Source organism: Xenopus laevis, chromosome 5L (assembly GCF_017654675.1).
Source record: "Xenopus laevis strain J_2021 chromosome 5L, Xenopus_laevis_v10.1, whole genome shotgun sequence".
Classification (NCBI taxonomy): domain Eukaryota; kingdom Metazoa; phylum Chordata; class Amphibia; order Anura; family Pipidae; genus Xenopus; species Xenopus laevis.
The window spans coordinates 112,923,022-112,940,331 of NC_054379.1; the positions used below are offsets into that span (position 1 = coordinate 112,923,022).

The 17,310-nt window shown below is 38.5% G+C and overlaps 1 protein-coding gene across 2 annotated transcripts in view; it reads right to left on the reverse strand.

Annotated features, from left to right (window-relative positions):
* Nucleotides 1–15,290: 15,290 nt before the first annotated feature.
* Nucleotides 15,291–17,310, reverse strand: part of meltf.L (melanotransferrinL homeolog) — a 34,626-nt gene continuing 32,606 nt past the window's right edge. For both annotated transcript variants that reach the window (XM_041563301.1, XM_018263616.2), the window contains exons 15-16: nucleotides 17,087–17,276; nucleotides 15,291–15,743 (exon numbers count right to left, since the gene is read on the reverse strand). In XM_041563301.1, coding sequence (XP_041419235.1) covers nucleotides 15,676–15,743; nucleotides 17,087–17,276 — 258 coding nt within the window. In that variant the 3' untranslated portion in view covers nucleotides 15,291–15,675. The remainder of the gene's footprint in view (nucleotides 15,744–17,086; nucleotides 17,277–17,310) is intronic.

Sequence of the window (17,310 nt, forward strand, 5' to 3'; positions counted from 1 at the left end):
AACGAAGTAAGCCTTATCAGAAAGGTCCATCTAAATATACCAGTAAACCCCCAAAGTAATGCTGCTCTGAGTCCCCTGTCAAAAGAAACACTGCATTTCTTTCCTTCTATTGTGTACTCATGGGCTTCTGTATCAGACGTTATGCCTTCAGCTTAAACCTCATTGCCTTGGGCAAGAGCATGCTCAGTTTGCTCCTCTCCCCAACCCCTCCCTTCTCTGCTGCAATCTGAGCCCAGAGCTATAAGTGAGCAGGGAGAGACTCAGGCAGGAAGTGATGTCACACCAAGCTAATACTGCAGCTCCTGTCCTAAACAAACAGAGAGTTTCTAGAGATTTTTACTCAGGTATGGTTAAACATTCTACAGAATAAATATAGCATTCTAGCTTGCACTATTGCAGCTAATCTATTGGCAATAAAATGCCTCCATAGCTTTCCTTCTCCTTTAATCTGTGGGCAGGACTGGCAATGGATTCTGGCAAATGCCAGAGTTATTGGGCCTGGCGGGGGAAGTTTAGGCTTCTGTATACTTGAAATACTGGAATCTGATTTGAATCAATGTCCTGATCTGTCTGTATAGGGGCAATAATGCAGCACCAGTTGAACAAATGCCTGTAAAATGCAAAATGCTCTGATTAGAGTTGCTACACATTCTCTTCTGCAACTGCTACAGACTCTTCTATTTCAGCATTAAGTGGTCTGTAGCCTCCTGGCTCTTCTAGCATTACAGCTGCCAATTACCTCTACCTGCAATGGGCTACAAGGGTCATAATAACAGCAGGCTTCAAAAAGATTGTGCCGGGGCCAGAATCAGAGGGGCCACTTGGGTGAAAAAGGTAGGAGAAATACAAAAGACATACTATACTGTGTATTTTTGTAACAAAAGTTACATATTTGTATTTTACAGTTGTAGGTACCATACAATATACACAAAGGATGTTCAGCAAGCAGCTGTACATCTGTAACTCCTAGCATTGGACCAAATGCAGATTGTGGGTTGGTGGGACTTGTAGTTTACCAGCAGCTTGGGGGCTGTCAGTTGGACATCATTGTAATATTGTTGTACCCTGTCAGCTGAAAGCCTCAGGCTTGATGCATTGACAAAGTCCATGTTCTTTTTATTTGCTTAATAACTTAATCGGCTGTATTTATATTTGTAGTTTGGGATATTTGTAGTTTGGGATAATGCTTATTTCATGAATAAAGTGTTCTAACAAAATGTAATTATTTTTGTGTGTATTCACAATCTATGATTTTCTAACCTTGCGTGTAACAACGCCTGGGAACTGCGACTGCCACAAATAAAGATAAAGCGGTTGGAGGGATTATTGTATGTAGCCTGCTGAGCAGGATTTTAAAGTGATCTGTTTCACAGCTCAGCACTATACAGTGCACTGGGAAACCCATGGATTATAGGTCATGCTTAGTGATCTGAGTGAAAGGAGCTGCTCTATTAAACATACATGAACTTTACTTTAACTATAATGTTCCCAGTGCTCTGCATTGGGCCCCTTATAAGTAGGCAGCCATGATAGTGCTCAATACCAGTGCGGTTTTTATTACCGTATAACGGTTTCACAAGGTAGTGTCTTTTTTTACTCCCACTTTTCCAAGGCCTGCAAAAAGATAGGAAAGAAAAAGTAAAGTGTAGTACATTTGGATTGCTGACTTGTGATCATATATTTAAGTGATTTGTACTGTCACACTCTATAGTCCATGCAGATAGTGGTAGTTCAACGACTACTTAAGTACAATATGTATGTCAACTAGCAGCTACGCTGTCACAGAAATACAAATAGTTCAAGTTCATTCACTCATCTAGTTATCACAACGTTAGACAGTTTAAGTTCAGCAATACCTTGTATGTTACAAAAAATAGCTACAGTGAGCAGTTCATTTTGATTTTAATTTAACAATAAAAGTATTCAATATAAGTGACCTTTTCTGTTACTCGTTATAAAAACAATGCTTGCAGTGCATTTACAAACACAAATATCCTTTTGTGCCCATCATCAAATGCCTCCACCTAAAGGAGAACTAAATCCCCTCCTAAAGAGAGTCCCCATCTACTAGCCCCCAATCGACTCCCCACAATGCCCACTATTTAGAAAGGAGTCGCTGAATGTCACACAGACCTCTCCATTCAGAGTAGCGCAGTGGAGCTTATGGGCGCCATCTTCGCTATCTTCAGATATGTCCACTAAAGGACCACCGATATTAAAAAGGAACAGTAACATTATAAAAATAAAATTGTTTTAAAGTAATAAAAATAAAATGCAGTGTTGCCCCGCACTGGTAAAACAGATGTGTTTGCTTCAGAAACACTACTATTGTTTATATTAATAACATGCTGTGTAGCCATGGGGGCAGCCATTCAAAGGAGAAAAGGCTCAGGTTACACAGCAGATATTTAACCTGTGCCATATAGCTTTTTTTCAATTAACACCATTGCTACACAGCAGCTTGTTTATATGAACTAAAGTAGTGTTTCTAAAGCAAATTGATCAGCTTTACCAGTACAGGGCAACAGTGCATGATATTTTCATTACTTTAAAACACTCATTTTTTTGGTGTTACTGTTCCTTTAAGCTTTTCCATAAATAGCCGAAAGGAAGAAGAGCATCCAAAGATACTGAAGATGGCGCCTGTGAGCTCTGCTTCAGAGGTCTGTGTGACATTCAGTGACACTTTTCTAAATAATGGACTATGTTGGGAGGAAGCAGGGGGTGAATGGAGCAAGTAGATGGGGACTATTTTACTAGAGGGGTTAAGTTCTCCTTTAAGTCTTACAGTTTATTCACAGATGGAGATATATTCAGGGTTGGACTGGGCCAACAAGACACTGGGAAAAAACCCGTTGGACCCCGGTCCAGAACCACTCCCCCAATCTGCTGGCCCCAGTACTTGAATTACTGAAATAGACGCAGCGCATGCATGCATGTGCAGTGGGGGGAGGTTGGACGTCGGGAGGGGGGCCCTGGTGGCTGCAGGAGGGGCCTTCATGTCACAGCCCCAGTGGGCCCCCAATGTGCCAGTCCAACGCTGGATATATTTCAGGCTTCTTGTTACTGCAGGGCCACGTTACATTGAGGGGCAGATTTATCAAGGGTCGAAGTGAATTCGAGGGAATTTTCAAAGTAAAAAAATTCGAAATTTGAAGTAATTATTTGGATACTTCGACCATCAAACAGGATACTGCGACTTCGAATTCGATTCGAAGTAAAATCGTTCGAATATTCAACCATTCAATAATCAAAGTACTGTCTCTTTAAAAAAAAACTTTGATTTCAATACTTTGCCAAATGAAACCTGCCGAAGTGCTATGTTAGCGTATGGGGACCTTCTAGAGCAGTTTTCTACGTTTTTGGAAGTCAAAGTAAAATCATTCGATCGATCGCTGAAATCCTTCGATCAAATGATTTTACTTTGACCGCAGGACACCCAAATTCGATTAAAAAAACTTTGACTTCAATATTCGAAGGTCAAATTCGATGGTCAAATTTCGAAGTATTTTTAACTTCGAAATTCGACCCTTGATAAATCTGCCCCTGAGTGTCACATTAACTGCAGTAACAAACAAGAAGCCTGAAATTTATATCTGCACATTTTTTTTTCCGTAACATACAAGGTGTTGAACTCTCTGCACTTTATTTTGTGAAAACTAGATGAGTGAATGCACTTGCACTATTTGCACTTCTGTGAAAGTTGTAACTGCCAGTTTACACACACTTTGCACTTTATTTTATGCCAACTAAAGTATTTGTTGAACTATCACTCACTAGCTGCATGGACTATAGAGTGTGTTGGTTCAACATAAATATATATATATATATATATATATATATATATATATATATATATATATATATATATATATATATATAGATATATAGATATATATGTGTGACATAGTACTATGCTCAATGGGAATACTTGTGGAAAAATCAGGATTTATTGAAAAAAATCAGACGTTTCGAACACCAACTATGCTCTTTCTCCTCCATGTTTATATATATGATCACAAGTTAGTAAACCAAGCATACTAGAAGATATTTTTCTTTATTTTCTTTGTTTTCCTTTCGCTCATCTCCATTCTCCATGCCTCAAGCGATGGAGGGGAACTTCTTCAACCGGCTTAAGTGAAAAAATATCTTTTGTGGGCCTCCTTTTGCTGTTTTGTTAATTGTAATGGAAAAAGGCGTATTTGCTCTCTATGAGCCAAGGGCACAGACAAGGACTTACTCTTTGTTTCAACTCATCAGGAATTGATGATTCCCACTATGATCATGTTACATACAACATACATACATCAGACTGCATTAAAAATTAAACATACCTGGCTTATAGAACACGTTAAAAAGTTTATTTTTTTAACCTAATTGCTGAAATTGCAAATTGGAGAGCTGAATAAAAAGTTAAATAACTGAAAAACCAAGAAAAAATAAAACATTTAGGGGCAGATTCACTAAGCTCGAGTGAAGGATTCGAATGAAAAATACTTCGAATTTCGAAGTATTTTTTTGGTACTTCGACCATCGAATTGGTTAAATTCGTTCGAATTCGAACGAAATCGAACGAATCGAAGTAAAAATCGTTCGACTATTCGACCATTCGATAGTCGAAGTACTTTCCCTTTAAAAAAAACTTCGACCCCCTACTTCGGCAGGTAAAACCTACCGAAGTCAATGTTAGCCTATGGGGAAGGTCCCCATAGGTTTGCTAACCTTTTTTTGATCGAAGGATTTTCCTTCGATCGTTGGATTAAAATCCTTCGAAACGTTCGATTCGAAGGATTTAATCGTTCGATCGAACGAAAAATCCTTCGATCGATCGATCTAAGGATTAGCGCTAAATCCTTCGACTTCGATATTCGAAGTCGAAGGATTTCAATTCGAGGGTCGAATTTCGAAGTATTTTTAACTTTGAAATTCGACCCTTAATGAATCGGCCCCTAAATGTTAATTGAAAGGCAGTCCTGAGTGTGACACTGTGATGACCAAGAATTGTGACTGTCACTTGTACACTATGTAGATCTGGCCAGACTGCCCTTTGCAGCACACAAGTCACATTTTAAAGTCACATCAGAGTATGGATCTGGTTTTGGGATAGCTGAATTAATAATAAAAATTTAGGCAAATCCAAATCTAGAAAATAGCATTGGGATTCAGTTGAATTGTGATTATGGGTTTGATGGAACCACTGCAAATTTAAAGGGGTAGTCAACCTTTAAATTAACTTTTAGTATCCGTTTATCCCTTACTATTGCGTGCACTGCTGGTTCTGAATACATGCATCTGCAAAACAATGCTGCAGTGGTGAGCTCTTCTCCAGACAAGACACAATTCCACACCTTCCATGTTCTGTGATTAATATACCTGTGATTTAGCAAGATAAAAGACACAAGCAAGGCTTTGTGGGAAATGCAATATATAGTGAATAAAGTACCCCCTCTTGTAAAATATAAGGATATTATAAGTTACCGAGGAGTTTCATCACCATATAAAAACACGAGGCCGAAGGCCGAGTGTTTTTTTATACAGGTCATGGAACTCCGAGGTAACTTAGAATATCCTCATATTTTACAACTGGGGGTACTTTTTTAATTATAATACACAAATTTTAGTGAGTCATGTGACAGAAATGACATCACTACTCACCGTTTATAACTGATGACATCACTACTCACCGTTTATAAGGATATAATTTACAAGATATTCATGGCTTTTGTGTATTATACAGTAGGCTGATACTGATACACCACTGATACTGTTATCTAATATAAGTAATTCAAAAAAAAAACTGGACTTGCTGAGTAATTATTGAAGCCGTTTCACTACTCATCCAAGCAGCTTCTTCAGTTCAACTGACTGGTGTGGGAAATTCTCGGCATATAAACTCTTCCACTAATCCAATCACAATGGCCCATTGTAACTCTTCAAAGAGATGACATCTGAAGAAACTCACAGAGGTGTTGATTCTGTGTAGTTGTGATAGGATTATCCAATGTGTCATGCAACTCCTAGAAACAGATGTTACTTGTGAGAGTTGCATGAATGGACGTGTGAAGTGTTACTTATATTAGATATACACCATGACCTGAATGAATGAAAATCTTCATAGCCACACTGATACTGTTATTGTAAATAATACACTGATACACTTAATTACCAGCCGCTGTTTTGCTCATAGCCCCCATCTGATTTTCAATCTTTCCTTCTACATTTCAATGTTACAGATTCCCCAGATAGCAAACTGTTTGTATGTGATAATAATACAAGTTATGATGGGCTTTCCATAATACCAGATGGGCTGTTCAGGGTTCAAGAGTAGTGCAGCCAAAGTCTTACCTACTGCGCATGCACCAGTTCGTGCGAAAGGGCATGGGAGAATAGGAAACCTGGGAATGTTACTTTCAAGTCTTGAGAAAGTAGCACTTACTGAATGACTTTCTGCCAATCATCTGCTTCTGTCATAGAATGGGGAATAGTCCAAATTCGATTTGAATTTGAAAAAAATTCGAAAATTGGAATATCGAAATTTATCGTGTACTGTCTCTTTAAAAATTCGACTTCGACCATTCACCATCTAAAACCTGCCGAATTGCTGTTTTAGCCTACGGTGGACCTCCCAGAACCTATTTGGAGTCAAATGGTGGACTTTGGGGAAAACTTTAAATCGAATTTGATAGAATTCGCTATTACTTAGATTTGTACGATTCCAATCTGCGCGAATACGGACCTATTCGATCTAAAACGGACCTATTCAACCAAAAAAAACTTTGACTTAATTTCGGTTGGTCTTGAATTTGAATTTTGAAGTTTTTTCAATTCGAAAATTGACCCTTGATAAATATGCCCCTAAATGTAAAACTTGTGGAGATTGCCTAATTACCATCTTAAATACACCTGCAAGCCTGGTAATTAAGGTGAAATTTGGGCTGAAAAAGGGACTTGACTAATAGAATACCTTGTTATATGAGCTTGGGGGCCTGATGAAATGTTGGACCTCCAAAGTGGGATTGAACTGAAAAAACCCAACAAGAAAGAGAACTTTCAAATGGGTGGATTTTTTTTACTTGTCCTTAAATCACTTAAAATCTGATAAACAGTAAATCTGGATATCTTCATAAAGACAGAACCCCACATTGTACCATAGCCATCCAGATAATTAGAAAACAGCAAGTCCGAACTGTTAATTGTTAAAAATAAATATAATAATTGTTACAAAATATATAAAAATAAAATAAACTTTTTGTAAGGTGACACAACTAATTGTTACAAGACTCTGTATACAGTCACTTCTATAAATATAATGTACATTATGTTGACACAAAATGAATACATAAAAATTGTAGAAAACAAAACTATTGTTTAAGAAGGCACAGAGGATGTATTAGAGCTACCTCTTGTAAAATCACCATCAATTCTGTCTCTCTACATGCAGGTTTGTGCAAAAGTGGATTGGAAATAACACAAATAATTAATTCCAACGCAAACCAAATCCAGAAAAATAATTGACTTTGGCTGGAGACAGAATTTCTGGTTAGTTTGAAAGAGGTAACACTAATAAATCTTCTAGGCAAAAGGAGCCCATCCAAAGGCTGTATTAGACCTTCCAGCCTTCTCAGAGAGAGAGAGAATGAAGAGATATAGATGCTGAGAGGAGGAGAGTGAAGAATAAATAATTTATTTCAGAAATGGTACAGATTTTGTCATTGATTACATTTAGTAAGTTTCCTATTTCAGTATAATAAAGCTTATATTACATTTTCAAGATCTTTAGCAGGCCCAGTACACACTACGAGTACAATTTGGTTTAACCACACAGTTTCAGAGGCCAAAAGCCACCCATATGCACATTTCCTAATAAATGGGATGAAACTTTTTTATTATTCATTTTCCTTTTAGCACTACAAGCACTGTGGGTGTAGTTGGTATGTTAATGAGTTTAAAGTGATCGCAATGCCAAGCCCTCAGTACTCTTGGGTTGCCTAGCACTAACATACACAGGCCATGTTAAATCTTTAATGCAATGGTGTAAAGCAGTGCTGTCCAATTTATATGGTACAGAGGGCCAGAATTTTTCTAATCTACATGGTGGAGGGCTGATAATGGAAGCCAGTGTTCGCCACTCCCTGTTTTTAAATCACACCAATTTTAAACCACACCCATGTTACTACAAGACCATGTGCACATTAATAGCACACCAAAAAAACAGATGGTTGGTGCTTGCTGCAGGGATCAGGGCTGGAACTAGGGATAGGCAGAGTAGGTGACTTTTAATGGTTTTTTTTTTTTCAATCGTTTATTTAATAATTTGTTTCAGTAATCATGGTCACTCAGTCAGGTGGAATCCCCCTCTTTCACCTTCTCCCTCTTGCCATCAAGTAATAGCTCCTTCTGTGCGGTGCGGCAGTGCGACCTGTGTATTCGCGTCAATGACATCACTGATGCAATTGGATGACAGAGAGAGGCAGAGAGCTGGCGGCCTGCTTGGTGTGGCTCTCGCTGCTCTCAGCCTTGCACAGTTGCACTGAACTGAAGACTTTCTTTCTATTACTGTAAAGTGTGAAGCTTCCTGCTGGCACAGCCAGGTACAGATTTGGGGGCCATATGTTTGCTGTTGCTGCTGGGCTGGGCACTGGCACAGGTACATAAATACTTGATCTGATTAATTTTTGGCTGCTGCTGGCACAGGTAAAGATTGGGGGCAATATGATGGCTGCTGGAGGGCTGTATGATGGATGGCTGCTGAGCTTGCTGGTACAGGTATGGGAGGGGCAGTATGATGGATGGCTACTGGCACAGGTACAGGGGGGGGTGTATTATGGATGGCTGCTGGGCTTACTGGTACAGGTATGGGGAGGCAGTATGATGGATGGCTGCTGGCACAGGTACAGGGGGGGGCTGTATTATGGATGGCTGCTGGGCTTGCTGGTACAGGTGGCAGTAATATAAATAAAAAAGTGTTGTACATTTTCATGCTTTTTTCTTAAAAAATCATCATGATAAGGAGGGAAATGCTAATGCAGGACAGGGGGGCTGATTGAAGCTCTTGCCTAGGGAGCCAAACTACCTTAGCCCGGCACCGGCAGGGATGTCACTCATAGGTGAAAAAAGTTGTCATATTAAGACATCCCCTTAAATCCATATGCCTCCTCCTCCCCTGTGTATATAATACAGTACCCCAGCATATGATTAAACACCTTAGGGACCCCTAACAATAATTTTCAAATGCTAACAAACCCCCCAGAACAAATACCAGGTTTATGTTGCATAGGGATCATAGGTCAGGCAGAGTATGACACACACAGGGAGCATAGGGAAGAAGGTTTAACAATGCAGGGGCCAGTTAATCTCTGTAGTGAAACCTTTTAAATTTTACATATGGTAAACAGACACAGCAGGCAGACTTTGATGTGGAGGGCCACATAAGGGGGGGGGGGTCAGCCCTGGTGTAGAATATGTATCTGCATACACAATGAATGGTGGTTACTATATAAACTTGCCATTTATTTTACCCTGATTATGCTGTATAAATAATACAGGCACAAACTTTGGTGTATGATGTAATTATATTGTCCCTATCTTATAAACCATATATAAACCACTGATCGCTCCTATAATACATATACATATGTTTACATACACACAAATAAGAAGGTGAATTATATTTTTGTAAATAGTGCAATATATAGTTACACCAGTAGATGACAGCAAACCCCTAATTATGTCCAAAGGCTTGGATAACCTAGATTGTTTCTAGAGTGGGGGAAGGTCTCAGTCCCAGGGGCAGAGAAAGATCCTTTTAGTCGTTAAAGTGGTTGTTCACATTTGAGCTAACTTTTAGTATGATGTAGAGCAGGGCTGTCCAACTGGCGGACCCCCCCTTCTGTGGCCCCCACATGCTGTGTATGTATTGTTCACACCTGTGATCCCCCTGTATTGTTCACACTTGTGACACCTCTATTGTTTATATCCTAAAGCCCTGTACTCTTCACACCTGAGACACAGACTGAAACTGTTCACCTGTTCACTACTTATTCAAAAAGCTAATGGGGGCACCAGCACTGTGTCACTGTATGTAGTACATATTAGAATGATAGCTTTCCCTGTCTCCTGCTCTGTTCTGCCTTCCCTCCCTGTCTGTGCCATTCTCTGCTTGCCCAGTGCTGCTTGTGTGTGCCATTCTCTGCTTGTCCAGTGCTGCTTGTGTGTGCCATTCTCTGCTTGCCCAGTGCTGCTTGTGTGTGCCATTCTCTGCTTGTCCATTGCTCCTTGTGTGTGCCATTCTCTGTTTGCCAAGTGCTGCTTGTGTGTGCCATTCTCTGCTTGCCCAGTGCTGCTTGTGTGTGCCATTCTCTGCTTGCCCAGTGCTGCTTGTGTGTGCCATTCTCTGCTTGCCCAGTGCTGCTTGTGTGTGCCATTCTCTGCTTGTCCAGTGCTGCTTGTGTGTGCCATTCTCTGCTTGCCCAGTGCTGCTTGTGTGTGCCATTCTCTGCTTGCCCAATGCTACCTGTGGAATGTAAGCCTGCTAGGGGTTTGTTCTTGGGGTTATTAGCATTTGGAAATTGTTGTTAAGGTCCCTAAGGTAATGTGGATATGGTCTTAAAAGTTCTTGTGGTAACATGGGTGTGGTTTACAGTGGGTGTGGTTTAAAAGGGGGAGTGGCCAAAACTGACTTCCATTATTGGCCCTCCACCAAATAGGGCAGTAAAAATTTTGGCCTTTGGTACCACAGAAGTTGGACAGCACTGATGTAGAGTGATATTCAGAGACAATTTGCAATTGGTTTTCATTTTCTGTTTGTAATTTTTGAGTTATTTAGCTTTTTATCTGGCAGCTCTCCAGTTTGCAATTTCAGCAAACTGGGGTCCAAATTACCCAAGCAACCATGCATTGATTTTAATAAGAGACTGAAATATGAATGGGACAGGCCTGAACAGAAATATGAGCAATAAAATGTAGCTGAAAAAAATTATTTGTAGCCTTACAGAGCATTTGTTTTTAGATGTGGTCAAGGACCTCTCTATTTGAAAGCTGGAAAAAATATGAAAAACAACAAACGATAAAATATAATAATGAAGACCAAGTGAAAAGTTGCTTACAATTGTCCATTTTGTGACATATGAAAAGTTACCTTAAAGGTGAACCACCCTTACAAGTAAGCAGCTTGGTGCAGGTTAGCCCTCTAATAGCTTTGGCTCAGAGGTGAGAGGCAGATTGCTTATCTGAACTGAGACCTTGTGCTAGTTAATGTCAATAGGTAACATTATTCTGTACCTATTCTTTAGCCAAGTTGAGTAGTTTATGAGGTAGTTCATCAAAATGTTTGTGCTACATATTAAAGAGTGCAAAGTTTAATGATGCAATTAGCAATCATCTTATTGTTTGTTATGGGTTACTGCACCTGGGCAAATGTGCTTTATTATTAAATATAGGGGTAAGTATGGTATAAATGGCAGTGTTTTCTTTTTGTTGGAAATTTGCAATTGGTCTGCATTATTTCTTTGTGATAGCTAGAGCTAAATCCCCCTAGCAAACAAGTAGGAATTAGAAATTCAACTTGGGAGAGGGTCTGAAATTTCAATTAATTCAAAATAACAGTAAACATTGTGCTGTTTTTTGTTTTTTCTCTGGGTCCGTGACCATTATTGTAGACTGGAAACAGGAATAATAGGAATGCTAATAATTAAAAAATATATATAAGCTGAAGGCCAATTGGAAAGTTGCTGAAAATAAGCTCTTGTACAGCATACTAAGCTACAGAGCAATGCTTCCTAGAAACTTTCTCTTATGCAAAGTAGAGAAGGACCCAGTATTTCCCATATTATTTGTATAAATTAATGATGATGGTAATAAAACCATACACCTGCCGACCAACTTAAAATCATGCAGACATAAATTACTTGAGAAATTACTTAACTGTAAATCCCACATTCTAATCTCCATTATACAATGAGTTAAATGGTTTATACAGTATTTAGTATAGCAAGTTGACATTTAGGGGCAGATTTATCAAGGGTCGAATTCGAATTGGAATTTTCGATTTTTTTATGGTCAAAATTGTCAAATTCAACTAGGGAGTTATTGAAATTAAGTTCGAGTTTTTTAAAAAAAATTCTAATTAGATTTTCGAGATTTATCATACTCTAATTCGACTATTCACCACCTAAAACCTGCCAAATTGCTGTTTAAGTCAATGGGAGAGGTCCAGGGATCAATTTGGAGTTGTTTGCTGCCTTCCTGACATTGTAGTTGTTGGAGAAAAAACCTGAATCGAGTTTTTAAAATTCGAATCAAATCAAAAATGATTGAGTTTTCGGGTCGATTCCATTCATCTGAGTTTAAAAAATTCTAATTTATTAGTAAATTCTGATTGGTCGAATTTATGGGAGTTTAGGGGAGTTTTTAAAAACTCACATGAATTCGAAATTCGACCTTTGATAAATGTGCTTCCCTGAGTTTTTTTTCCCCCTTGAAAACGTTTAACCACTGATCCAAGAGGCTTCTTCAGTTCAACAAAACTGTAAATGTCCAGTTGCCTTTGACTTAATTCTACTAGATACTAAATATATCATGGCCTGGAAAAATGAGAATGTTTATAGAGTTAAATGGTTGTCTTGCAATAGGAAACCTTTGTACTGCCATAAATCCATTTATCTGGAAAGCCATAATTATTCCCCTAAATAAAAATGCTATTGCATAACTAGACTAAATAAAAATGCTTTTGCATAACTAGACTAAATAAAAATGCTATTGCATAACTAGACTAAATAAAAATGCTTTTGCATAACTAGACTAAATAAAAATGATATTGCATAACTAGACTAAATAAAAATGCTATTGCATAACTAGACAATTTTTGCTTTTTCTCTCTGTGGGAAAAAAAAGTCAGTGTAAACAGCATTAGACAATAATTAACCATGAAAATCCCTGAACACATTAGTAATGTATGCCAGAGCTGTGAAAATAATTTAATGTTCAACTAGCTTGGACTGTACTTGCATGTCTAATCGTTTACAGAGAGAACCAAAAATATAAAGGCTCATTTACAAAGCACAACTGCAGTTGCGCAAAGATGGCCACAGTTGTTGTGCGAATCGACACCATTTATCAACATTCAAGCCACTTCTTGCATTTGCACATTTTGGTGCCCTGTCAGTCTGTTCATAGGAATCACACACCTATTGATGCAGGGGAAGCTTTGAAGTTGATGGTAGTTTCCACTGTGGATCTGTAATGCAACTCCACCATTTTTATTATTAACATAATAAGGTGCAAAGTACAAAGGGCCTTGCTGCAGCGCTGCCCAAGTGATGGATCCTGACCAATGCTGTTGCTTCACAGATCAGGAGCAAAAATCATGAAAGAATAGGGCTGGTGGGGAAGGTGAAAAATGACTAGTATCAGGTAGAAGATTAATGGGCACATTTATATAAAATTAATTGAAAATGTATTCAAAGGGCAAATAGTACACGGTACTATCATGCCAAAAAATAAATTGCAAAAGTATTTAAAGGATACAGAGTACAGGGTACCATCATGACTAAAAAAAATCGCCATTGTATTTAAAAGGTAAGTAGTGCAGGCTACCATAATGCAGTAGTTATGGCCACTTATACACTACATTCTCAAAAACAGCCCATAAGAAGGGCTGCAATCTACCTGTTTTCAAAGATATAAATAAGTATTAGTAGCCATTAGAAGTATACTGTAAATAGCCATAACTGCATTATGGCACCCTGTACTACTTACCCTTTGAATACATTTTAAATGGTTTTTTTTCCCAGAGTTAGTAAAAATTTTAGAAAAATGCATTATATACTTTGTACTGGTAAAATGATGAATTTATAGCAGGACTGTTCTGTGGCATATGGTCAACCTTTGTTCATACAGAGCACAGCAGGATAGGAGGGCTAGTGTGACCTCTTAATAAATAAATTGTGCTACACAAATCTAATATCTGAAAAGAGAAAGAGGTTTTCTGAATCTTCTTTTGAAAATGGAAACAAAATTCAGTGTGGGGGTGAAGCGGGGGCATGATCTTGGATGAATAGGACTTGGTTTGGGCAGAACAGGGGGTGGGGTATAAATCACCTGGATTAATGCATGTGCAAGTGGTGGAGGGGACCTGAAGACTGTCCAGGTTGCCTATGGTGCCCTGACTGGTACTGGTAACAGTCAGTGTCAGACTGGCCCACCGGGATACCAGGAAAACTCCCGGTGGGCCCAGGTGTCAGGGGGCTGCTAAAGATTTGGCCTATTTCATTGCCATTTCCTATTTCTTTAAGAACAAAGGCTAAATAGATGGAATAAAAGATTATAGTATGTAAAGAATAGAGACTAGGAGAATAGAGGTTGAGTGAGGTGAAGAATAATAATAGTACTGAGAGTGGGCCCCTGGTCTATGGTTCTTTGGGCCCCTGGTCTAAGATTTTGTTGTGGGCCCCTGGTGACCCAGTCCGACACTAAATCATTAGTACCCACATGCTTGCTTACCCCACGTAACATGATTCTCACTGTGCTGTAGCCATTTTAAATGAGATTCCTCTTTATTGGCTTCATCCTAGCATTAAAGTCATATTGTCACCTATATACAAAATGATTCATCTGAGGCCAAACCCATTTAGTGCAATTTTGCTGCAAGATGGGATTTTGGGGAAAAAAATGTAAATGTATTTCTTTCCATTGTTGTTACTGTCTTTATTTCCTTCCTCTTATAAATTGTTTAGGCTCTTACGTGAAGGTCAGTGATCCTCTAACTGGAAAACTCACATTTGCCATTGTTTGCATACACTGCTACCTGGAAAGGCCTTAAAAGATTTAAGAAGAACGATTAACTGCATCGGTCTTTACACCAACCACATCACAGAAAATAGATTGCTGTTACCCCATATTCTTTTCACACCAATAATAAATTCTTTTCTAATAAACTGATTACAATTTTTTAATGGTTTCAAATGTAGCTGCTAATGAAGACAGAATCTGCCTAGATGTTTATATTCTCTGTACTTTGACTCCTGACACAATGCAGCAGAAGCCAGCTGATTAGCAGAACAGGAGAACTGACTTCTGCCATAATGAATCAGAACCAAATAGTGCTTTCTACTTTAAAAATAAATGTAACAACAATGAATATCTTTTAATGAATAAATATTGGAAAGTTGCTTAAAATGTCACTTCCTTTCCTAGTAGTGACCAAGTTCAGTGTTAATATTTTTAATAACCAGCCGTAATGCAGGCACAAACATGCACAACCTCCATAAAAACACGAATCGGTACAAATATCATTTCCGTTTCTGAATCCGTTTTAATATTTAACACACAGTGTCAATTGTCAAATGGACAGATGCATAAATATAACGACAGCAACATTGTAGAGAAGCATTACCAGACTCACTGAAAGAACATGGAGCATGCATCTGCTTTTGGGAGAAAAATTTGAATATGCAAATGACGGCACAATAAATAGAGGATTTCAAATGTCTTCTCTACAAGAAGATGTTAAAAGCAAACATTCCCACATTGTATTAAACAGTGGCTTTAAACGTGGAGAAGACAGCAATGTAGGTGAACATTCCAATCATTTCCAAGATGAGACAAATTTATTTGTGATGTTTTATTTTTTGCACCTCTGCAATTCCCAGTGAAGTCCTGGTTTTAAACTGGCAGCATTTATACAGAGAATGTCATGAACAGGAGCATACTAATTAGTAAAAAGGAAATAGTTCCTTGCTTTTGTGCTGTAAGACAAAGAGAGGAGATCATTTATTTCTTAAAAAAACAACCTGGCATTATATCTACCTCACGTGCAGAGAATACAGATCTATTATACATATAATACAATATCAAGGAAAGACTGTGATTAGTACATGGGGGAAATGTTGCTTCCATAGCCACTTAGCAATCAAGAGCTCACAAAAGCATGCAACTGGGAATTTTGGAGCTGCAATTTTCCCTGTGTGGGCAGCAGATTGGAAGCTTATTGGTGTTTTCTCCACTGAGGTGTTAACAACAGCAGAGAAACCAGCCTAATGCAGTGATTGAATTGAATTGAAAAGAGTAGAGGGATGCTATGTGCGCAACATGTAGTGCGTGTGTTACAACAAGCCCCTCCCACAATCATAAGCTACACCCACTGATATAAGAAGCCTCACCCACCAGCACTTTCTGGTTTAAACCCCAGTTCCAGCACTGCCCTAATGTCATATGATGCAAGCCATTGTATGACATCATATCTCCATAGCATATCTACATACCAGCATGTTTGCTAAAGCTTCTTATGCATTGCTTATCTACCAATGACCCACACACATATACTGGATTGCACAAGAGAAGTGTATAAATGTGTCAAGTTTGCCATGAGAAAAAAACATAAAAGTATTTGAAACACTGAGCAATAAACTCTTTTAAAAACAAATCCACACGGATTTCCCCCCCCCCTTATTTATCAATACATTTTTCCAAAAATTTCTGGTGCAGAAAAAAACTTGAACTTAAAATCATGAAAAAAAACCAGAATGCTACAAGTTTTTTGGAAACTGATTTTTTTTGGACGGCAGAAAACCACAAAACCTTCGTACTATTGCACGAAACCAGCGCAGATCAGGATATTTTTGGGACACCTCCCATTGACTTCTACATGAACTCAGCAGGCCTGAGTTGGAGTACTTTTTTATTCAGACTTTTTACACCCTCGGGGTTTTATAAGCCCTGAAAAATTAGAGGTTTTTTTTTCCACAAACAAATGGTGTTTTTCCCCCTTTAAAAGGCCAATGAGAAAAAATTGGACTTTAATAAATAACCCCCTTAATGTGGCCATACGCTTGGCAACCCTTCATGATATGTGACTGATCAGCCTGTGACCAGAACAGATGGATAACATCCGAGTGGTAATACAGTGTGTATTCTTGGCACATTTCATTGTTCAGATTTTATGTTCTGACAGCTCCTCTACATTTCCCCATCTGCCCATGTACCTGCCAACATGGGGCCTCAGCAGCTAAATTATCTGTTTTTGCCTTGTATTAGAATCTACTGACTGTCCAAAATAAACAAATAAAAACACAGTAAAGGGATAACCTACCTGCACTGGAAGAACACTGCATACTTTCCCATGATTCAATGTAGCCACTGCCTAGCCACTGGCTATATGTTTTCTTCTCTTGAACAGGAACTATTTTATCAGTTGAGTCCTTGAAGATCAGGTCATTTGCATTATAAACTGACGAATCAAACATTTTAAACTGAGAGCTGCTGTCAGTCCCGTAATACTCCTGTGTTAATGAATAAGAAACATATACAACATTT